Raw genomic sequence first — 23,872 nt, 5'->3', positions numbered from 1 at the left:
TGTCGTTGTTCTCTCAACACGTGGGGGAAAGATCTGAATTTTGAGCTGCTACATTTTCCACTGTGTTCACCAGCTTGTTGTGTCCCAGATGTTTGGTTCACATTATTAATTTTCACATTATTCCAGTATTTGACACCATTATAAAAAATAATTTCTGTTAGTCAGCTCCAGCCAGTAGCAGAAGTCCATCAAATTCATAAATAGCACTTTGTTTCCTTTATGTAACACTGAAGGCGGCTTAGTCATAAGAGGACTGATCTTAAAAAAGAAAATGAGTGCTACATTCATGTACCTATCGAAGTATCACACTAATAAATGAGGTGGTCTTCAGTTGAATTCAAGACTAAGTTAGCTAATAAAACAAACAGAAATGTCAAGATTCTTTCCAACCATTAAATAGATGCACAAGCCCGAAGTTTCAGATTCACCATTGATGAGTATCATGGAGACAAGGAGACACAAAACACAAAGGAGATCTGTAGTGACACACTATAAAACACCTTTATATACATTAGAAAAAACAACAAATGGCCTATTGTGTGGAATGGTACAAAATGTCAATCATACGTCACCTGTAAAGTTGTGGATACCTTTAAAACACAAGCGGAGGGGTTGGCTTGCAAACAAATACAAAAATAGTTCTGATTAAAATGCAGAGACACGGATGTACTGAAAATGAACGTCACTTGTTTTCCTTTCGTCGTCTTCCCACCTGTCCCTCAGACTCAACGCTTGTCAAACGACACGATGTTACAACGATCTCGACTCTGGTCTCTCAATTTCACAAATCCAGGACAGTGAGATTACTCAGAGGAAGGACGGAGAGGAAAGGATGCTGGGATTTTTTTTTTTTTTTAAGCAGGACTAAACCGGCAGGACTTGGATGCTTCGAGTTTGTTGTTCAGCTGAGAAATCGTCCTGGGTCAAACTGCTTCCCATGGTCTTCGGGTGCTGCACATCTGGCGCCGTTGATCTTTTTAGCTGGGAGGGTAGTAGCCCTGGTTGTAGTTCCAGGTGTTCTGGTAGCCGTAGCTGCCGTACTGTGGTTGCTGGAAACAAATCACAACAGACAGATTTATTAATGATACTAGTTGCGTCACAGTTCGCCCATCCTGATTGATCGCCGCCGCACCGACCGACAGGTTGTTATCATCGTACCTGGTACCAGTTGCTGTATCCGCCGTAGCCGGCCTGCGCGCTCATGTCGGTGCCCATCATGGGGGGAGGGGGCGTGGTGATGGGGACGTGCGGCATGGCGGGCGGGGCTTGTGAGGACACGGCAACAGCGGAGCCGTCCTCACTTTTGCTGAGTTTTTCTGAATCGTCGTCTCTGCAGGTCAAACAATCGATCAACAGCAGGAACATCACTTCCACCCGTTTTTAACCTTCATTCTTCTACAAGTTATGACTTTATGACGTTTTTAAAAAAAGACTACTTCTATGTTCACACATTTTTGAGCACAGATCTTATATTATCTCAAATGTTTCCATCAATTCATAAACCTAGAGAGAATATATATTTCACCTAATGACAAATTTATGTAAATGTAAATGCAAATGCAGGAGCTGTAGTTAAAGCAATAAGAATATTTAATCTGGACTTGATCAGTTTATCTTTAAATAAAATGTTCTTCTCTTACCCATTTTCTGCTCCTCTCTTTGTTCCTCCGAGCTCCTTCAACAGCTTCTGGTGACCTTCATAGACAGACAGCACACTGCAGAGGACAGAGACAATGAGGTGGTGAACAACATCAGGGTTTACGTGACCAATCGGCTTTTAAACGTCTGTTAATCGGAGGACTTGTGTTGAACTCTGACCTCTGGATGGAGTTGCTGTAGTCCTCGGCGAACTGCAGGCCTCTCTGTGAGAGCAGGATCTTGGTGTGCGAGGCGAGAGGCGCTGCCAAGGCTCGTGTCACACACGCCTGCACCGCCTCGGCCGAAGCCCAGGGGTCGCCCGACACCTCCAGCTCCAACAGGTTCAAGTGCAGTTTATCATTGTCCTGAGGCAGAGAGAGGAAATGAGCGCTATTGTTGGTTTTCAGTACCACACTACTACTACTACTACTACATTTAGCCTTTTTACTTCCAAGGATTCAATTATCATTCACAGGAATGTGATATTATAGCATTCATAGCAGTCACAAAATGTGACCATTTTGCATATTTTTAGAAACATTGAAGGGAAATTATTATCAGAAAAATGAATGAATGAATGAATTAATGTTTTTTAAAGCTTTTTCTTTAGAATTAAAGGTAGGGTTGGAAATCCTATTCTAGAGCATTTTTTACAAAATAGTTTGAAATCCTCTTCACACTCCTCTTGCAGCCAATTAATTAAATGCTTTTTCACAAAAATGAAAAAAGTCATACAACAGAATCGCGGAACGCTACGTAGCTCACATTAGGATTACATTGGGTCGCGCTGTGCGGGCAACACCTTCGCAGCTTCACCTCGATGTGAACCCAACACTGAACAAGTGTTGCGGTTTCCTGTGCTCTGGAGGCTTCAGGGAGAAGTCTGAGGAAAGGGGCTTGGACTTTTGACTTGTGTATTTTCAAAATGTGGCCTGCTAGCACCGTTTTTCAGGATCTCCAACCCTACCTTTAAGGGTTGAGAGGAGATGGATCAGAAACAGTGATGCCTGTGGGTGTGTGAGTTCATCATCTCACCGGACTGATCTCCAGCGCCTCCTGTAAGACTCCCCGGGCTCTGGCGGGGTTCCTCCCCAGCTTCAGCAGCAGACGGGCCAGTTTGATGGAGTAGAAAGCGTGTAACGTGGGCTTCTCTTTGGATTCGGCCACCGCCTCCTGCAGCAAAGCTTCTGATTGGTCCAGATGGCCCGCTCGTCTTTCCAGAGCGGCCCTGCGGAGACGGACGACTGCCAACCCTGGCAGGTGTTTCTCCAGGGCCTCCAGCACTCGCCGAGCCTCGGTTAGATCGCCTGTTGGAGAAGACGAAGGAGTTTAATGAACATGGTGGCAACAAAATGTGGCTGATGAAAAAGGACTCTGATGTGTTCGTTCTGATCAACATTAAGGTTTGAGGCTTTATGAAGTATTTCATCTGACTGCTTTACACATGGGTTCCTATTTTGTTTTATGCTCCTACATGAAGAGAAACAAAACATTTAAAAAAAAAAATACAGCTTGTTTAAAGACATTTACTTGGCTTTGGGGATATGCAAAGAGTTGCCGAGTACCACTCAATGTAAACATGGGCTACTGTTATCATCCTTCTGTGTTTGTATTATGAAAGCAGTATTGTTGGTGTAGGTGAAAAAAAAGACCTTTCAGATCAATTTAACAATCAAGGCACATAAGTGAAAACCTGTCAAATACAGATTTAATTGAACTGAAATATCTTTGATGAGATAACTTTTTTAAAACTAATAATAACCAAGAGATTATCTGATGATTTAATCCATATCCACATGTAGACATAAGGGTTTTAATCTGCTATAACTAAATAGTCTTTAACCTCCTTTGGTATCACACCACACATACACAACTTGTCTGTTTCCATGATCCATCAAACTGTGAGTCAAACCGCCTTAAGATATTTAACTTTTCAAAGAAAAGTAAAAAAAATGGCGAAGCCCGTGTTTGCAGTGTGTTCATGTGTCACGCACCGTGCCTCTCCTCGAAGGTGGCCCACTGCATGTGGATGTTGGGTTTATACGTCAGGTGGACCTCACAGGCTCGTTTGTAAACAGCTCGAGCTTCGTCCACGCTCTGCGGCTCCAGGTACTGGATGTACTGAACGACACACACACGTACGTTAGGTAGAGATTATATATTATATATACATACACGTACACACACACACACGTCTTCTCTTTCATGAATGACACATTAAAGGGACAACGAGGAGTTTCTATTCGGTTATAAAAAAGTCGTTAATGTGGATGAATCTCCGCTACCCACACTTGTTAATGGGCCCATTTTCGATAAATATATCGTTCTGTCTCTATCGTTATTTTGTTATTATTAGTGGTGGCGGAGATGCTGGTCGAGCCGACCAGCGTTTTTTACTTTCGGTTTCGCAACGAGTCATGAGAATAACGCAGCTGAATCGCCGTTTATGGTCGGAACTACGACGGTATGTGAACCTCTTTGAACCTCTGACTTTAATTCTTGATGAATGAAAACATGAGTCTGTCTTGCGCCGGTCAAAAGAATTTTACGGTGCGCGCGGAGGCTCATAAATGTAGTGTGAAAACGCTTCGCTTTCCCAAAACTCCTCGTTGTCCCTTTAATACACAGTAGATGTGACGTGCTTCCTCTATGTATGGGTCTCACACACACACACACTCCATCTTACCCTGGTCCAGAACTCCTCGTACAGAGCGCAGGCGATCAGGCAACGCTCAAACAGGATTCGAACTCTGTAGTCGTCTTGGGCGACTGCAGCATCCTCTGAGACTTCCTGAGGCGGAGTCGTGACCTCTGACCCCTCTGTGGCTGCCTGGTTTGGATCTAATAAAGGGACAGGAGTGTCAAAACTACAGACGCTTTCAGACGCAAGCTGATAAAGCCACAGACAAAGTTGACAACAGACGGCCGCCTCGTGGTGCATCGTCACCTTGCGTCGCGTCTTTGGTGTCCTTGTTGAGCTGAGAGATTTCCCAGTCCAGGTAGGAGTGCCAGGCTCGCAGCTGGAGGCGGTCGAGTGACTTGACGTGGAAGTACGGCCGCTTGATCTGCACAATGGTGAGAGAGAGAGATCTGGGACTTAAATTATGATTTTACAGAATCTCATATTGTGTTTCATTTCGCTCTTGTGCAGAGAAAAATCCTTTTTTTTTTAAAACTCCAAGAGCAACAAAATAATAGAGGTGGTAATAGGTGGTAGATATGTCAAATAATATCTGGATTAAAGACAAGGAATACAGAAAATAACTTTGATGTTTCAAGTTTCCAAAAGAAAAGAGAAGGACCATGAATGGAAGAGAGCAGGAGGAAAGGAATGTGGAGATTAAAAATAAACAGGTCTGTGAAAAGAGAGAAGATAAACAACAAAAACAAACTCACAGCATCTTCATAGTGCCACCTCTTGCGAACTTCTCCCTCATTGTCCTGGTAAACTTTGTCCCTGCGAACCAGCACTTGTTCCCTTATCTTCTGCATCAGTTCCTCCTGCAAATGATAGAAAACAACCATCAATTTCACCGTCTCATCACCCAATTTATATACATGTTTAAAGGGATAGTTAAACATTTTGGCAAATTGGCCCATTGCCATATTCCCTATAGTCATAGCAGTAGGTTCGTTACCTTAAAGCAGATATCAGTGGAATGTTTTTGTTAATATAAGTCCTAAATAGTCCTATTTTCCGTCAGCAATCACTTACATGAAGTATTTCAGCCTAAACACGAGTCTCTCCGTCACTCTGCTCTGCTGTAACCCGAGGAGAAAATTTTCCTTGTGGGATACAAGTGTTATCCAATGAGGAGAGAGAACGGCATGAAGGGCTGTGTGTGCAGCCAAGGGATGCGCGTGAATGTGGTGACGTAGCACGAGGACCAATTGATGCCTGACAAGGGCGGGGGCTGCTAACTCATGGTGCGTTCAAAGAAACTCGTACTTTGTGTTTTTCCTTCCTGTGAAGTCATACCAGTTCGATCTGGTACGAGTTCACGGGTCGGAAGTTACGAGTGGCCGTTATAGGGAACTTTCACAGACAACAGGATGGTAAAAACACGAGCTACGGGTTACCTGGAACGCTACCAAGTCGTAGTTGTGACTTGAAGCTGTAACTTACGGTTTCAAAAGCCTGCCTTGAACGCAGCATTAGCCGAAACGGCCGTGAAGCTGATATCTGCTTTAAATTGTCGGTGCAAGCTATTTTTAGAACGGTGGAGCAGAGCCACAAGCTGCTCAGAGCTACGCTACGGAGGCTCATGGGATTTCTTGGTTTCCCTCAACTTCAAAACGCTCTGGTGGACAAGTTGTGACCTGCACATTCACCACGCTATGAGATAATAACGGAACGTTACGAGACAGAGTTGTTTTAGAGGTAGATGCAGAGACTGCTTGATGAAAAACTGCCCTTGACAAGAACGTGCATCAGCGGATTTGCATGAATTTACCTCTAAAACAACTCTGTCTCGTAACGTTCTGTTATTATCTCATAGCGTGGTGAATGTGCAGGTCACAACTTGTCCACCAGAGCGTTTTGGAGTTGTTGGATTGTGTATTTGATGAGTTTGATGAGGGAAACCAAGAAATCCCATTAGCCTCCGTAGCGTAGCTCTGAGCAGCTCGCGGCTCTGCTCCGCCGTTCTAAAAACAGCTTGCAGCGACAATTAAAGGTAACAAACTTTGACTATAGGGATTATGGCAATGGGCCAATTTGCCAAAATGTTGAACTATCCCTTTAACTACATTAAGTGAGAACTGGTCGGGTGTAACTCACCGTGTCTGTGCCCTCAGGTGTGGCGGGCTCTTCCTCCCCTGGCGGCCGCTCCTTCTCCTCCTCCTGGGCCTGTTCAGCCCGCTCCGCCTTCTGGCTCTGACGGCACAGCGTCCTCAGCTCCTCGTACTCCTCTGGAGAAAGAACGTCTTTGGGCTCGTGGCCGTTCAGGTGCTCCTTAAACCTGACGGAGAGCAGGAGGAGAGACAGAAGGAGGAAGAAGTGTCCCAAGTGTGAATATTCAGAAGATTGTTGCATGTGTTGACTGGAAGAAAAGCTCCATTGTGAAAATATATGGCACAGTGAAACACAGAGACGTTGGATAATGACTTTCATTTCCTCAAGTTATAGGAATATTTGTTATTAGACAACAAGGGAAATAACATTCATGCATTCACATCAGTATTTCTTCTCTAAATTTACTTCAAGACATCCTGGGTTATATTTGGCCTGTGTGTGTGTGTGTGTTCTTACTTGTCATAATGTGTGTTGTAGAGCTGGGTGGGCACTTTGAGGGCTCGGTCCAGAACGGCTGCTGCGTTCTGCATGTTCCCCTGCTCCTTCTCCCACTCAACATACAGATCCCAGAGCCGGTCTGAGTGGAAGTCCAGACCTGCTGCCGTGACCGCGTCCTCAAACACACTGAGGGTAGAGATTGGAAAACCATCAACACATGAACACAACTCTCTGTTCTGCACCAAATCTCATCTGAGGTTTCTTTTTTAAGATCAAGTCTGAACAGAATATATTGAGAGTCGTCTTAGATATTTAATAAAGGGCAGTAAACTGGAGTTAATCCTGTAGTTTATCTGCTGTCAACACCAGTAGCTATCTCGGGCCCTATGATTTCCGCGATCACGGAATCGCAGGAATGGCAAATTAATGCGGAATTTGACATAATTTGACTGAAATGCTGTTTTTGGGTGGAAGAGGAACTTATATATGTGGAAAATTGCACAGAAGGAAGTAAATCTGAAAAAAACAACAAGAAGAAACTGGACTCTAACCCCTCAGTAAAGAGCTGAGCAGTGACTTTTAGGTGTCAACAACTGTTGTTTTGCAAATTCTGCCAACAGTCTGTTGACTAGGAGCATAAACATACATAATAATAATAATAATATATAATAATGACCAAACTAATATATTTATTTTACTGGAAACAGTTTACAGCTCAAGCATTAATATTTAGTTGGTGCTCAAAGTATTTATTTCGTTTTTATGCTGCATCATGCAGTATTTGGTTTGGAGGAAAAGTGGTGTTTGTTACTTCAATAAATTTAAAGTAATTTCTATTTAATTTGTGTACATTTTAGTCATTAACATTAAAAACACACTCTTTTTGGTAGAGTAAAAGGTAAAAAAAAAACAGAATTCCTAAAAGTTAAAATGGAAAAAACGGATTTTATAGGGCCCTAGTTGTCCTTCTCAAAGATTTATACGGGCAAAGAATTTACATTTCCTCTTATTAATCTCTTCGATTTGTGTAAACCAGTCTGCTCCTTTGAAAAGATGAAAAATTACAACAAAGAGTCTAAAATGTGTATATACGCGTGTGTATATGTGTGTTTACCTGCGAATCCGCTTTGGTGACTCAGGCAGGTTCATGTCCAGTGTTCCCAGCAGCAGATTGATGTAGTGGATCCACAGATCGACACTCAGAGGAATCGCCTGGAGACCCTGAACACACACCTACCACAAACACACCGCAACCACAGACACAGGTTCATAAAAAAACTAAAAAAAACACTTGATCTGGAGAAGTCGGCGACGTGCAAATCTGTAAACTCTTTACCTCCTCTGCTTTGGAGTTGTATCCCGCACGGCGCTCAAGATCAGCAAATTTCTTCCAGTAGCCGTAGCAGAGCGGGTAGCAGACGAGAAAAGCCTCCAGCGCTCTGCGTGACGCCGTGATGTGACTCTGAACAGGAGAGAGAAAACACAAAAGTCCAAATGTCAGATATGAGGCGACGACAACCTCTTGAGGACACTGGAGGTCAACGATCCAAACATTTGAAGTGATAATGCATCAATACGTAGTGACAATACGATGGTTTCCCACCAGTTCTCCGCCGTCTTTCCACACACACCTCTTGCTCGCAGTACTGCAGCAGGTCGGTCCAGCTGGTGAAGTCTTGGGGATTGTCGTTGGCGGCCTTCCACAGTCGCTCAAAGTCAGCAGGCAGTTCGCCCTCCTCCTCGTCTCCGGCCGGGGGCATGGTGTAGGGAGAAGGGTCGGGGTCCGCGGGAGCTTCAGGAGCCTCAGGAGCCTCAGGAACTTCGGGAACTTCGGGAACTTCAGGAACTTCAGGGACGCTGCCGTTCTCCTCCAACATCTCAGCCATCTCGATTGGAGGCGGCGCTGGAACCTCTGAAGCCTCCATGGCTAAAGAGGGAAGAAGATCACAGTCAGAGGAGTAATTCAGATAAATCTCCTTTATAAGCTTCTCTCACGCATCAAAATGTTTTCCCACAACGCTGGATATTTTCGTAAATCTGTGACCTGAAACCGTCTCTTGTCCTGAACCAACCTGATTCAGAATTTGAGGTTTTATAAGTGAATATTTCTTAGTACAGTCAACAAAACCTCAAAAACCGTGGTAATTATTCACCACAAATCCCAAGGTATTGTTCACAGTTTTGATTCGGGTTGTTTGAATTTGATTAACATGATCTAAAAACAGCAAACTCTCAATGATAAACTGAATCTTAGTCATTTTTGCTTGATAATGGCTAATACACTTGAACTCTAGAGCAACAATTATATCATCATTACTGTGTTGATTATTTTTCACTCCTCACTTTATTTTGTCTACAAAAAACAAACACTGTAGCCCAAAAGCCAGTTTAACATCTTCAAGTGTCTTGGCCTAACCAAGAGCCCACTACAATAGTTTACTATCAGATAAGATGAAGAAAACCAAACACCTTAGAGAATGTTAAAATTATTATTATTAAACTTGCTGATTAAAACTGCAAGTTTACTGAACAAATAGCTTTATTTAACTCTGAAACAATGAAAATTGCTATTGATGAGCCATTTTAGCACCTCTGACAAGGGCTGACAACAGGACAAACTTGGGAAACCCTCTTTTGTACCTCCCTGCAGTGCACATTTTCACAAACACTATGCTAGAACATTTTATTATGACACAAGAAAAATGCATTACCCAAATTAATGTAATGTGTGTCATAAATTAACTTTCAGACAGAAACCTCTTTTTGCACTCATGCATGAATTAGAGTTAACTAGTAACAGTAATAAACAAGCATTAAAGCCCTGCTTTGATTTTTAAAATCTACACAGACTTTTGCAACAGATTGATCTTGTATATACTGAGCAGTCAAATCAGTTGTTCAGCTCAACAAAGAGTAAACCTGCGGCTGATGACCTACACAGAACAAACACATCCAACAAAACACAAACACAGTCAGTTGGTTCAGGGCTTTTATTCTAAACACCCTCTCTCTAATCCTGCACATGTTGATTTCATTCATAACAATAACATAGTTCAGGCTCCAGTATGTTCAGTTTTTATTTTTTATTTTTGCACCTAACTCAACTACTCTGTGATGAAACGTGATGAAGCCCTTTGTTGAGCACAGAGAGGTGAGTTAAAGTTGTTTCAGAGAGAGAGAGAGGCTGTGTAGCTGCAATCACATTAGCTTAGCCTAGCCGCTCACGCTTTGCCCTGGAAACACAGCGCGTCCAGAAGCTTTGGCTCTGGACGTCCGGACGTGAAACCAGAGCACGGCAGCGCCCGTGTGAGGACACACACCTGCACATTGTAAAAACTCACACACGTTAATCAAACTAACCTGGAGACTCTTCAAGCTCCCCGTTGCCGCTCAGCTCCTCACCGCCTTCGGCCGCCATGATGGGAAACGTCTTGCCACGTCATCCAGGCGCGACAACAACTTGAACGAAAACTACAAAAAAAAAACTGACTGATCTTTTTTTTTTTTTTTTTTGCCTTTTAAAGGGACACAGAAACTGCTCAACATTTGTTCTTTAGAAGAGAAGTCTCTTTTTACATCTTTTCGTGATTTTGTTCTCAAATGTTCTATGTTAAAATGTTCCTATTAAAATTTAAACCGACTGCGTGCAGGCGTCGGGTAGTTGGGACACTTTTATTTTTCTGTCACTGAAAACTAGAACTCCTCCACTCCAGATATATTCTACTCCTTTTGATTAATTTAGTTAAGTAAAATAAGTAAAATAAATAAAGCAAACGGATACAATATGACTGATCTAATCTGTGATTCTTTTAAACATATTTTTCTAAAAATCTAATTTAGGGGAAAATAACATCAAAAGTGGCTACTTTTTAAATGTCCGCTGTAAAAACTACTTGAACCTCCTGTTTTTTATGTAGTTTTTTGTCTTGTTTGTAATTTGTACATTCAGTCTAATTTGATATAAAGTTGAGTTCTGTCTTATCAATTGTGTGAATTGTAGAGTTTGATTTGCTTTGGTAAAAAAAAAAGAAAAAAAAAGGAAGTGTCCAACAGATTAACTGAATTGACTGAATGAAACTGTTAAGTGATTTATTTAAGGGGTTACTCCAAAAAATCTGGCATACATCTCAATGTGACAAGATGTTTGTGCATTATCCTAATGGATATTTTTTTAAGTTGTACTAACTCATGGATGATGTTGATGTTCAGCCAAGTGTTGATTTGTTTTAAAATAATAACAGTAAACTTTGATACTAGTGTATAGAAGACATCATCTCAAAGTACATCCAGTCAAAAACAGGGATTTCTTTTACATTTGGTCAACTTTATTTTCACTTGGTCTCATCTTTTAAAGTACATCTGACAACTTTGATCGACAGCTGAAGTCTGTTTCTTCACTTCCATTTCCACCAGTTCAAGCCATCACCAACAAAACTGCAGCAACATGTACATTTATGATCATAAAAACAATCAACGAAACAAAGTCAGAGCAACAAAACCCCTAAAAAAGGTCAGATGATTTGACTAGACACGACATAAACCCGAGTCTCCAGAGAATCATTTGAATATTTACGACTGCTAATTGTGCATTTAGGATTGACTTCCATGTAAATCAGAGGACTTTAAAAGGATATGGGAGTGAGATACTGTTTGGATTGGACTTGACCTGTTCATTAAGATCCAAATGACACAATGGAAATCCTGGACTGTCCTGCCAACTAATAATACATGAAATCTAAGTTTTAAATTTTAAGTTCTCACTTTTCCTCAAGTGCATTAAAAATAATCTAGTAAACAACGCTGGAAAAATAACTTGATAAAACAAAAACAAAAAAGCACATCAACAGGATGATCCACACCGTCAGTGGTTCAGTCCCCCGAAGTGATTCCCACTGCTAAATTTGTTCAACAGAACAGCTGAAAATCCCCTCTCTGTGCAGCAGCTGAGCGACCTGATAATTACTGCCGCGAAGCAACGATGATGATGATTAATTTCCATGCACCACAAATTCATCACTTGGGAATTCAGGGAGAGGCTAAACAAGAATGAACTGGCCAGGATTGGTAAGAAAGACGGTCATTTTTTTTTTTTTTTTTTTTTTTTTACATTTGGCAGAATCAGGAAAAATAATGAAACTGCAGGATGAAAGTTTAATGAGCAGCCACAAAGAAGATTGTTGGCGAGCCCTCCCCAAACATATGAAATGTGGCACAAGTAAAAGAGGGAGGAGGTCTAGTGCTAACTGCGTTGATTGAAGTGCTTAGCTTACGAAGAGGGATGGAATGAAAGTCTGAGGAGTTTCAAGTCAGAAACAGATATAGGGAATCACCAGCAGGTGGAGCAAGTGCTTTGAGTGTGAACCTTCATTTTAAATGGCAAAAGGCTGACCCCACAGTGTCTTTTCTTTGGAGGCAGAGTGGATGGAAAACCAAATGGACAATAAAACAAAAAAATACAACAACAACCAAAAAAAAAAAGAAAAAAAAAAAGAAGTGCCTGAATGTTTTCTTTCTTAACCCCAAAGATCAATTACAACAATGATTTGAGTTGCTCAGTTTTTATCTATCTGAATAATGTGACAAACATAATTATCTATCTATAGTAGTAACCTTTTTTTTGTTAGGCTTTTACAGTGTGACTGAACACAAGAGGGAAATGGCAGAGATGTTATGTGGCTCAGTATGACTAACATGGATTTGGGCGTCTCTGTGTGTAGGGCTGAAAACTGTATTTATGTTTTGAGTGTGTGTTTGTGTTTGTGTGTATTTGTCTTTATTCTCCGTGGTGGTTATCCTGTCTTTAGTTAGTCTTGGGTATCAGCGCCCTCCCTCCTCTCTCCTCCTGTTCAGTCCACTTCAGTCATTCTCTCTCTCCTCCCGCTCCTCCATTTCCATCTCCATGGTTACTGAAGCATCACGGTCCAGTCTGCCCCCGAGTTCATGCCAGGCTTGCGGAGAGTCAACACAGACATGGAGGCGTCAAAATCGAACTCTATCTGGCTCTCTTGACCATCTGTGAAGGGAGAAGGAGACGGTATTAGAGGAAGCAAACACAGTCAATCAGACAATCTAATCTTGAGGTTGTGATGTGACTCCAATGCAGAAACCAGGACCAAATTAAAATCCTTGTTTAGACTAAATTAAAGCTGAGAAATATCAAAAGTTGTAAATCAATTCATCTTTTTTATTCAAACCTCTTAGAAAAGTTGAAGTCAAGACAAAAATGGTGTTTCATTTCAAAGGGACAAATAAAATTGCTACTACAATTTGAGGAAGTGAAGCCTGGCAGGAGCTGGTGTGTTGAAATTTAATCAATAGGTCCTAAAAAGTCAAGATGGCACCTATATTAACAGATTTTCACACCAACACCAGTTTGGAGCTCCTGTGTTATTGGATCATTGCTGAGTAACGCTGGGGTGCGATTTATAACTTCACCTTTGCAACACTGCAAACAGAAACACATTATTATGTGAGGAGTAACTGTAAAATAAACAATAGCTACACAGATAAAGTAGCTATTCGAGAAATATTCATCAACCATCTCTTTTTTTATACTATGTTTACTTGCATTTAGCTTCATATTTGTTATAATATAGCTTTGATTATTGTACTGTCGTGTATTTTTGATTAGACTAAAACCTGTTGAACTGCCTCTTGTGAAACAGATCAAGGCATTTCAACAGATTTCACTCACCAGCAGCTTTAAGGGTGACCCTGCTGGGTTTACTGGCTCCCAGTATGACGATGCGTTCAATCCAGGAGCGGGTCGTAAACTGGGAATCTGGAGCCAGGTTACTGTGGACCAAGCAGAGACATGACGGTCATGGTAGGTAATATAATACAGACACAGTGTAACTTTAGCTCACTGACTTTCTAATCCAATGTCATATTCATAGTGAGTATTTGCACATTGTTTTCTCTGCTTACTTTACTTCAATTGGTTTTTAATCATCTCAAACTGTGTTTAAATGTGCATCCGTCTTCAGTTAATAAGACTGATAATAAAAGATGTAAGCCATGTTGAAAATTTGGGGTCCATCTCTGTGTATATTGTTACTTAAAGTGAGACAGTGTCTTCCACTGAACTGAGACCGAGAGAATATTTATCACTTACACAGAAGAGAGGTTGTTGTTGGCGAAGGACAGCCTCCTGTGGATGAACTCCTTCTTTTCATAGTTGAACGTGTGGCCGTCGTCTATGTAGAGCTCACCCTCAGCCGTCCTCTGTCAGACAAGAGGAACAAAACTTTAAAAGATGACAACTTGTCCTGTGGCACGCAGCACGTCAGAGCAGCAGCAGACGTCAGCTGTGTCTTACCTGGGTGTTCAGAGCCACGTATAGAGTGTAAGGATCGTGCTCCATGCAGGTGGAGGACCTGCGAACTCGAAGTTTCCTGGGGATGATGGAGCCACCTCTCTGGAAAACGGGGATCTAAAGACAGAAGGTTTCATGTTAGAACCAGGGGAATGAAGAACAATACTAGCTATTAAAAAGGATGTGGAGAGGGACTTCAAATGTATGAGTGTGTGTGTGTGTCTTACAGAGCTCATGGTGACGGGGATGTAAAGGTTCTGGGCGCCGTTGTGCTTCTGGAAGGTGTGGACATCAAACCAGACCTAAGGACACACACACACAAATACATTCAGGTAAGACGAGGTTCAACTAATAACAAGTCAAATCTGCAGAGATGCTGTCAACAAAGAAATCCTGTTAAAACAAAACAAAAAAACCTTATGTAAACACTAAAGTCAGTCTAAGGACCCAAGAAAGATACAGTAACTCCTGGTTGTGTTTAAACCTGTGTTTTCTCCTCTTACCTCATCTTTACCAGGCAGGTAGGCGGTGACTCCCCTGGCTCCCTCCTCAGTCACTGGGTGCACCAACAAGTCTCTCCCTGGGGGCAAAGTTAAGTAACTTTAAGTTGTAACCGTCATCACTTGATTTCAAATTTCAACTCTTGTTTGACCACTTCTAACTCAGCAGCTTTCACATCAAACACTAGGCCTGTTTCTCACACACAACTAATGTCAAGATTATGCTTCTTGCTACAATACACAGTTATTTCTGTGCACCGACTCATTTCATTCGATCAACAAACACACTGATAAAAAGAAAATCTTTCAGTTAAAGTGGAGGGAACATTCATGTTTAAAGTTTTATTTCTCACCGATCAAGAATTCGTCATCCAGAGCGAAAGTAGCAGCATCCAGAGGATACTCCACCCACAGCGGTCTGCAACAGAGATGCACATGTGAAGAAAACGTCTAGGGATTCACAAAAGCTTTATCCTGTAGGCCATGAAATTTGAAGTGAATACATTTAGCATTATTAGTAGCATATACAATTATTTAGTTTAATGGACTGTTATGCAGAATTATAATGCAAATCTTAAACCTAAACTAAGCAAGTATTGATATCTAGATTTTATAATTTTAACTGAAACTGCCATTTAAAGTTTTCATGAAAGAGACAAACGCAGCTCCTCTCTGCCCCGTCCTCACTCACCTCATGACGGGCTGTCCGGTGCGGTGAGCCTGGTAGAACTGCTGGTACCAGTAGGGCAGGAGAGTGTAGCGCTGGCGCACCGCGTCACGGATCAGCGCCATGTTCTCTGGACCAAAGAGCCAGGGCTCGCGGCGAGGAGTGTCCAGGTGGGCGTGTGCCCTGAAGAAGGGTTGATAGGCTCCAGTCTGGTACCAACGCACCAGCAGCTCAGGGCTCGGGGTCTTGAAGAAGCCACCAACGTCAGCTGTGAAGATAGTGAAGGTGACACAGACTCAATAACCTCTTGAGATCTTCCGTCTTTATAGATTATGAGCAGAACTGAAATAATAATTAATAATATTAATTCAAATGTGTTCAATCATAACGGTTCAACATCACTGCAGCTAGATTACATACGCTGCGATTTATGTTTTGCATGTTTTTATAGGCTGATGTTGCCGATAGTGACTTGTTACGGCTGAAATAAAGAGCAACAGGGCTGTAACATCGTTTCCAAAGAAATAAACCTGCTATAAAACTTTTCAACTTGTTGGAAAAGTGACAACATTTTTAACTCTGAAAAACTCTTAAAATATTCAGTCAGACTTGTTTGTTGCTAAAACTCTATTCAGCCTAACTCAAACATAGTGCAATAAAACAATAAGGAGTTTTATAAGTTAACCATCACCATCACCCGTCAGATTTACACCTTCTATGAGGTGTTTGTGTGTCTGTATTGTAAAACCTGCTGTGATGTGAAGTAGGTTCAACCCCAGTCACTGCAACAGTAGGAATCTTTTTTGACAACGATTTAAATCTCATTAAATCTATTCGAAAATAGCTCATGCAATCAAAATCACCTGATCTGAAATTGGTCATTTCACACAAGCCAAATGGAGGAACGATGAGTTCAGCGGCAGACGGAAAGTCTGATGATACTCACCACCACAGAAAGAGATGCCAACCAGGCCAAGACTCAGACACATGGGGATAGAGATCTTCAGATGGTCCCACTCAGCAGCGTTATCTCCTGTCCACACAGCACCTGCAGATGGAATAATACATTCTTGGTGTTATTGGAATTCATTTTAAATGGTAGGCTTTACTTTAGTGTCATTCAAGTTCTGGTAAATAAGACATTCAGATTATTAATCTTGGCTGTACAGTTCTACTCCATTGATATCGTGTCAGACTGTTGGACACTTCAACTCAACTTTTATTTATTTATATAGCACTTTAAAACAACCGTAATTGAAAACAAAGTGCTGTACAGAGACATAAAACAATTAAAGCACTAAAATAAATAAAACAGACAGTAAAACAGTAAGATCAAGTAATTACTGGGCATAACTCACAACAAAGAGAAGTATATTGAGCACAAGAGAACTATTAAATGTGTACTGGTTAATTTCATTAGTGTGTTTCCAAGGATAAAGTAAAATGAGGTGGTGTTGAGGATGAGTGGTGAAAGCAGTGAGGGGCTCACCGTAGCGCTGTGACCCAGCAAAGAAGGCTCTGGTCAGAACAAACGGCCGCTCCACTCCTCCTGACCTCTGGACCAGACCCTCCGCTGTGGCCATTTGCTGGAGGTTACACATAATAATCAGTTAAGTAAAGTGAGAGCAGTTGGTGAAGAATTAACAGTAGAATTGTATCTCTAAGTAAATCTTAAAATTTAATATTCCACATTTCATTCCCACTGTTTGAAAATGGTAACTGTATTTTTTTTTTTGTATTTTGCCAAATCACTGATTAATGTTCAGATGACTCGAGTGCACTCACCACATAGAAGCCATACAGGTTGTGCACGTCACGGTGCTCCCAGGCTCCGTGCATCGCATCCTTGTGCATTGTGACCTCCGGCCCGTTAAACACCGACGGCTCGTTCATGTCGTTCCAGGTGTACAGGTTCTCCATGGAGCCCTGGACAGAGGCCCACCAGAAAATTATCTCAGGCTCATTGTTATCAGAGAGAGTTACACTTAAATCCTCGTCATCTTCGGTATCTCACCTCATACTGATCGTAGGCGAACATGCTGGCCCACCAGGCCCTCATGTCTGCACGGGTGAAGTCTGGATAGCCGGCGCTCCCTAAAGCACATCAGACAATTATAAAACTGACAATGATGCCACTACAACTTTAATGTTTTTCTCTGAATACACATTTTCTACACAGCTTCTGGTAATTCATTTAGACTTACCAGGCCAGCACCAGCCCTCGTAGTCTCCTCCATCTTTATTCTTTATATAGAAACCCCGAGAACGGATTTCATTGTGGATCTTGTAGTTGCTGTCTACTTTGATATGAGGGTCCACAATGGCCACCATCTATTCAAATAAAAAAGGAAAAGGAAATTGAGCAGAAAGTCTTAAAAGTGTAAAATCTTCAGTCAAGAAATCTGATTGCAGGCTGGTTAACTGATGTAGGGTTTTATTTTTTTATTATAATCGGCACCTTGCGTTTCTTGTCCATGAGACCCTGCAGCATTTCCTTCGGTGACGCAAACTTGTGTGGATCCCAGGTGAAATAGCGCTTGCCGTCGGTGTGCTCGATATCCAGCCAGATGAAGTCATAGGGAATGTCGTGCTCGTCGAAGCCTGCGTCCACCGCCTGCACGTCCTCCTGGTCGTTGTAGTTCCAGCGGCACTGGTGGTAGGCCAGGGAGGACAAGGGAGGGAAGGACTGAGTGCCTGAGGGACGACATGAGAGGTAGAGAAGACGACAACCACAGGAAGGTGAGACTGGGGAAGTCAATCAAAACCTGACAAGGCAGTAAAACACATTTCCCCGAGCGACTTTTTACCTGTAAGCGAGGCGTACTGAGAGAAGACATCTTTGGGTGTTGGTCCGAGCATAATGAAGACATCGATGATGCCGCTTTCAGAGATCCAACGCACATCGGTCTGTGGAGTCTCACTGGAGCCCTGAACATAATCCAGCATTTTTCCAAACACCGTCTGGGGACGGAGCAAGTACATAAAAAAAATCTCTGATATTATCCAGACACCCATCATGGCCATTTCAACCGCCATGCAGTCACAAAATGCAGGTGAACTTCCCTTACTTCAAACAAGAAGGTTTGTTGACTGGAAAAGTTTCTTCAGCATTAAAACTCCCCTACCTTTCCAGCTGTGTTGGAGCTGATGTCCACCCAGGTTTCAGCAGCATTGAGCCAGAAGATGCCGGTGGTCCGCTGGGCGTTGTGGGCCAACATGACCGGGACGGCCCCGTACAGAGCCATAGGGTTAAACAGTTCATACTGGAACACGTCCAGGTTGTAGAGCCGATATGGATCTCCATTACTGAAACGCACAAACACACGTGCACGCTTGATCCAGAGCTGTGAAGACTAACACTAATAACTCTAGTCGGACTAACTTTCTGTATGTGAAAGACGACTTGCTCGTTGCCACTCACTCTGTTGTTTTGAGCCTGAGGGTGTCTGCGTGCTCTGGGATGCCGTATACGTGCTCAACACCCGGCAATGAGAAGTCTAAACTAATAGCAGATGGACCTGTGGGGCGGGAACATCCAATAATCAGTCAGGAGGCAGCAAATTAAAAAAAAAAGTAGTGATTTTTTTGTTGCTGAGATCACTACATTTGTCTGAAGAACACGTTGCCACCAGGTAATTAAAATGCACAGTCAGATGATAAGGTACCTGTAATTACACTAAAATGACCCATAACTGAAAATATAATTGACTTTACCATTAGGTTTGCCGTCTGAGTGCGATTTAAATGTTTCCTCCCACATCCCGTCTTCTACTTTCTCTTCTTCTTCTTTGGCTGCCTGTCAGGTGAACAAGTCATGAAGTCATTTACCAAGGAGAATGAGGCTGGGAGACAGTGTACAAGTGGGCAAGAAATTGTAGACTAAAATCCTACTAAAATGTACTTTAGTGTAGCAAGTACCTCGGCCTCGTTAGCTGGATCACCCTCTTCTTTCTTCTCGGCCTCTGGCTCTACCTGACTGCTCCATGGCACAGACGGTGGAGGGCGAGGAGAGGAGAGGAGGGGGGGATTCACAGGAAAAAGAAATGTGTCTCACTTTGACAGAAACACCTCGTCTTGTGAAGAGTGACAATATACGGGAGTATAATAAGTAAACGATGATGAAAAGGAAAAGGACGCAAAAACAGGAGGTTGGTGACTGCCCCCTGATTCCACACCAACAACTACAGTAACAGGTACTCTACAAGGTGTTGAATGACTTAACATTAATGACAAAGGGGATTTGAGCAACTCCCTGCCTTGTGGCTATTTCAAGCTAGGCATCATGGGAAAGGAGCTCTAGAGGCTGAAACATGTACCACCCAAAAGGCTCCTTTAAAAAAAAAAAAAAAAAAAAAGGACCAACTGATAACCTGTCCGACATACACCAAGACGTAATCCAGGCCATGGTGTAGCACAAAAGAGCCTTTTCTCACAGCCCTGAACTGCAAATACTGCAAATAGTCACACTCACAGCTGTCAAAGTGCATGATCTGTGTGTTTTTATAAGTGTTTGCTCCTTTTTCTTTTAAATCTCATATGAAAAACACAAAAACATAAACACAACAAGTATAACCACAAAGAGAGATGTTGCTGTTGGGTTTGGGAGGTGAGCAGCAGCGATGCCTGCAGAGAAGGCAAAAAGCTTTCTGGTGGGACGCAGACTAGATAAATGCAAAGTCCTAAACGCCATCGCTTCTTCCACTACTGCGGTTAGTTCTCTCTGTAAACTGAGCAAGCGGCGAGACAAATCAGTCAACACAACTAGTCAAGACCCAGTCGGTCATGCAGTTGCAGTGTTAGATCAGTTTATCAGACGAGCTGCTGAGGTGACACTACAAGGTGTGTGATTCAGTTGATCGGACTCTGATCTGACACAGACAGGGGGTGGGGGAGTGCACAGCAGAAATCAGAACAAGGCCTGCAGCAGCAGACCCTGCAGCATAATCTTCCAGTGAAAGTGTTTTTCTGATGATCAGGATGATTTATTTTTTGTTTCATGAAATTAAAATGCCTGTTGCTATGTAAATTATCCTTACCGACTGTTTAACTCGGGATCAAACCAAACACCGGCCATGCACACACTCACCCACATCCACACCCACCAACTCTCTTTCACACTCAGTCACATTGGAGGGTAAATACAGAAGGTAGTGTGATGGGAGCCCCTACATCTTATGTCACTATTGGCAGCATTGGCACAAGGAACAGAATACACACTTACAAATCTTAAGGGTGTTTACCTAGTGAATACCCTCTTGATATTATCCCACACGCTAGCCACTGTGCTAGTTACTTTATAGGAGAAACTAGGATGATAGGGAGAAGAGGACAAAACAACGAGTCAGAGACAATACTCAAAAAACAAACCATTTCATGGGAACAAAAATAGAAATCATCCACTGAGTGAGAACGTGGATTCAAAAGAGCGGGCTGGTATTTGTTTTAAAAAACCTGTGTGAATTAATTGTGTGGTTTTCTCACGTGTCCTTGCGCATCCTCAGGTGCTCGAAGGCCAGCAGGCCACGCGAGTTCAGCGACATCAGCACTTCGCGTCCCTCCATGATGTCCAGTCGGAAGGGCCGGGCGCTGACGATGACCCTCTGAGACTCGGCGCCCAGGGACAACACCACCCCGTTCTCGTCTTGAGACAAGAGAGACAGGCTGAGGGCAGAGAGAGGGAGGGAGGGAGAGAGGAGATGAGCGTCAAGAGAGGATTTCCTTTTCAGTAAGAAAAGTGAGAATAAAAACTAAAGAACTCAATTACAACCGTCTTTTATTGTCAGTCTATTATCTACTCTCGTCTGTTATTACACCCTACTGTAGTCAAACTGAACTTCAAGGTTTCCAACTGCAAGTTGGAAATGATTGTGAGATAAAGCCAGACAGCAATTATGTGAATAGGCTGGCTCTTTTTCAAGTGGTCCCTTTTGTTTCAGAGTTTCAGCTCTTCAACACTCCTGTCGTCTCTACAGGAAAATTATGCCTCAACTGATGCAGTGGAGCTCGTTTTGTTTCCACGCCATATTTAGAGTCAAATAAGATGTTTTTTTATGTTCTCTTTAGCTGTTGTGTCGTACTTGAATCGCATCTCCCAAGAGTCACGTTATAAGTAAGTACACATTTACCTAATAAGCCCGTTTTTTGGATTACAGCTGACATTTAACTTGTTATAGTACTAAAAGCACAAGTGTCTCCATAAGTCATGACATTGTGACAGTGAGCCAACATACACAACATCCGAACCTTGAAAATGAAGCACTAAAAAGGATATAATGTTATAATTTATGCCTGAGTTTCTCCAACTGTGGCATGTCACATATAAGGTAGGTATATTATCTTTGTCTGTTTCATATTGGAGCCTTTCATGCTCCTTTTTTCACCTACAGTAAATCTGCAAGAAAATTCTGGAAGGAGGACCCCACCCCTCCCCACACACACACACACACACACACACACACACACACAGTAAGTCTTTTTTTCAAAGTCTAATTCTGTAACATTACAGCCTCCACCTACCCACTCACACCACACAGTTAGTAACTCCAAAGGGAGACTCACGGCTCAGTAGGTGGCTCCCTGATGAGCACGTCAGGGACCTCATAGCGAGGCTTCAGCGGCTTCAGCTCGTTAATCTTCACCCTTGTTATGTTTCCCTGGAGACGGTAGAGCTCGAGCAGCAGACGCACCTGAGAATCAGACACATAGAGACAGAGGCAGAGGGTGACAGAGGAATTTCATTTGTATCTGACAAACTATAAAACAGGGGTTGACAAACAGGTTCAGCCAAGGGCCAGTTTTCTACAAAATACTTGGATTGATTTGTCATATTAGACATTCAATACGCCAAGGAAGGAGAAAAACTGGCACCTGACGCTCTAATGACGGTGTGTTACATTTTCCTGCAGCTTTAGTAAGCAGAGGAGTCATTGTGGAAAAGCGGATTAATATCCATTGCAAGAAGACACCTTGGCCTCGCAAGACTTTGTGTCAAACATTGTGAGCCTTATACCACAGTATCAACTGCTTTTTTGTTTTTAAATGTGTGATTTACCTTGTTGTTGTCGTTGATGAGCTGCAGGGTGAGTCTGGTGTTGGTCAGCTCCATGGTCTCCAGCAGGGCTCGGTAGGGAGACTCACCAGGCTTCAACGCTCGCTGACGCCTGATGGAAATGTCAGTAACCAAGAGTTTATTTTTTGTTTTTTTTCCACCCTGACAACTTAAAACATGGCTCAACCATCTTGCACTCACTTGCAGAAGGCACTCTGGTCACAGGTCTTGAAGTTGCCCCTGTCCACAGCCCACGTCCCACTGAGGCACACGGCCAGCCACAGCACCAGGACAGGCGCCATCCTGTGAAGAAAACCAAGGAGACATGTCAGTCTTGATTTAAAACCAAAGCACTTCTCCAAATGCAGTGAGTCACATTTGGTTGAGCAACACCGGAGCCAAACTACAGCAGCACATTCACCGGAGTTACACAAAACCACACTCGGACTTTGATCCCTCTATGGAGGTAAAATGTGCCAGAAAAAGGTCACCGTTTCCCTGGTAGCAGCTACACTCCGCATATATTAACGTTTAAAACACCAATGCAGAGGATTGTAATTCTCATATTTACACCCAGAGTGTGCATGCAGAGATTTATCCCAGGCCCCCACACTCCTCCTGTCAAAGCCGGGCGATGTGATGTGTCTGAACTAATGCCAAGAGACAGCATTAGCTAGCGGCTAACACCAGCTAGCTCACACAGCCAATGAGATTTATGGATTTTTCGACAGAACACTAGAACTCATTATTACTATGGCAACGGTGGTGCATTACTCATTAACGGTCGACGTATCACCTGATTGCCTGATTGCGTTGTTATCGTAATTCACCTCTTTTGGACAGCACAGGATGTCGTGCTAACAGGAGGACTGACTGTCAAATCGCTAATTCAATTGAGGAGGGGGGGGATCTCGACTTTTCCCGGTATGATTTTCCTTCCTATCGCCCGTTAAATCGCCCGAAACAAAACAGCTGCTGACCCGTTTACCGAGTGCGCACCCGTGGGCGTTAATCCCCGGTTTCCCCGGCACTGATAACGCATCTAACAACCGTTTAATTCAGGATGAAAGAGCGGAACTGCTTTGTCTTACCTCTCAGTGAAGGAGGCCATCTTGATTATCCTCCCGCTTAGCTCCGCCCATTTCACTCCGCAACAAAGATCGTTAAAAAGCGAGAGTCACCACTACGCAACGGAACCAGCCGTCGTGTGGCTGCGCGTGTCTTCGTATGAACAGCTGACACGTCATCTACAGACTCCAGTCAGAGAAGTGCACACAGTGTACAAGGAGCACGTGAACAGTCTCATGCAATTCAACACAATAGGGCTGCAATAAATCATGACTTTGTAAACGTATAAGCCGACACTACCCTGCCAATAATAATTAGTAATTCATCAATCACAATGGTTTTCTAGACCAGGCTTGTCAAATGCACGGCCCGACAGAGGGTCCAATCCAGCCCATGATAGGAT

The 23,872-nt window shown here is 42.8% G+C and overlaps 2 protein-coding genes across 7 annotated transcripts; both read right to left on the bottom strand.

Moving 5' to 3' along the window:
• Positions 1–404: 404 nt before the first annotated feature.
• On the bottom strand, positions 405–10,309 carry LOC310993005 (pre-mRNA-processing factor 39). Its single transcript, XM_083981233.1, has 15 exons — positions 10,232–10,309; positions 8,503–8,798; positions 8,208–8,333; positions 7,986–8,104; positions 6,890–7,057; positions 6,419–6,599; positions 5,035–5,139; positions 4,586–4,703; positions 4,325–4,479; positions 3,633–3,759; positions 2,674–2,945; positions 1,819–2,003; positions 1,641–1,715; positions 1,159–1,330; positions 405–1,049 (listed from the first exon to the last, which is right to left on the bottom strand). Exons 1-15 carry the CDS (start codon positions 10,287–10,289, stop codon positions 978–980), a joined length of 2,229 nt encoding a protein of 742 aa, XP_083837359.1. The 5' UTR covers positions 10,290–10,309; the 3' UTR covers positions 405–977.
• Positions 10,310–11,180: 871 nt separating this feature from the next.
• On the bottom strand, positions 11,181–23,617 carry ganabb (glucosidase II alpha subunit b). Of its 6 annotated transcripts, none has more exons than XM_083980960.1 (25): positions 23,493–23,617; positions 22,603–22,704; positions 22,405–22,513; positions 21,912–22,039; positions 20,835–21,014; positions 20,594–20,659; positions 19,272–19,329; positions 19,068–19,149; positions 18,775–18,871; positions 18,479–18,659; positions 18,161–18,314; positions 17,812–18,047; positions 17,558–17,684; positions 17,368–17,447; positions 17,139–17,279; positions 16,843–16,939; positions 16,300–16,401; positions 15,378–15,621; positions 15,040–15,104; positions 14,690–14,766; positions 14,414–14,488; positions 14,190–14,303; positions 13,986–14,095; positions 13,566–13,666; positions 11,181–12,884 (listed from the first exon to the last, which is right to left on the bottom strand). In XM_083980960.1, the coding sequence occupies exons 1-25, from the start codon at positions 23,510–23,512 to the stop codon at positions 12,775–12,777; spliced, it is 2,856 nt and encodes a 951-aa protein (XP_083837086.1). In that variant the 5' UTR covers positions 23,513–23,617; the 3' UTR covers positions 11,181–12,774. The 6 variants fall into 6 exon arrangements, with proteins under 6 accessions (XP_083837086.1, XP_083837090.1, XP_083837088.1 ...); XM_083980964.1 differs by lacking the exon at positions 23,493–23,617 and adding an exon at positions 23,382–23,418; XM_083980962.1 differs by lacking the exon at positions 23,493–23,617 and adding an exon at positions 23,390–23,406.
• Positions 23,618–23,872: the final 255 nt, after the last annotated feature.

This window comes from Trachurus trachurus (genome assembly GCF_905171665.1).
Source record: "Trachurus trachurus genome assembly, chromosome: 10".
NCBI classification, from domain to species: domain Eukaryota; kingdom Metazoa; phylum Chordata; class Actinopteri; order Carangiformes; family Carangidae; genus Trachurus; species Trachurus trachurus.
The sequence above is the reverse complement of the archived record's forward strand: the minus strand, read 5'-3'. Positions and strand labels throughout refer to the sequence as shown.

What these genes read in the sequence shown, in the direction of transcription:
- LOC310993005 (XM_083981233.1), bottom strand. Translation starts at nt 10,289, where the DNA reads ATGGCGGCCGAAGGCGGTGAGGAGCTGAGCGGCAACGGGGAGCTTGAA. An exon ending in GGTGGCACTATGAAGATGCT is followed by an intron (nt 4,704 to 5,034) that starts GTGAGTTTGTTT and finishes ACCATTGTGCAG; the next exon opens with ATCAAGCGGCCGTACTTCCA. An exon ending in AGGCGCTGGAGATCAGTCCG is followed by an intron (nt 2,004 to 2,673) that starts GTGAGATGATGA and finishes TCTCTGCCTCAG; the next exon opens with GACAATGATAAACTGCACTT.
- ganabb (XM_083980960.1), bottom strand. Translation starts at nt 23,512, where the DNA reads ATGGCCTCCTTCACTGAGAG. An exon ending in ATCAAGAGGGTATTCACTAG is followed by an intron (nt 19,330 to 20,593) that starts GTAAACACCCTT and finishes GCCATGGAGCAG; the next exon opens with TCAGGTAGAGCCAGAGGCCG. An exon ending in ACCGGACAGCCCGTCATGAG is followed by an intron (nt 15,105 to 15,377) that starts GTGAGTGAGGAC and finishes TCTCTGTTGCAG; the next exon opens with ACCGCTGTGGGTGGAGTATC.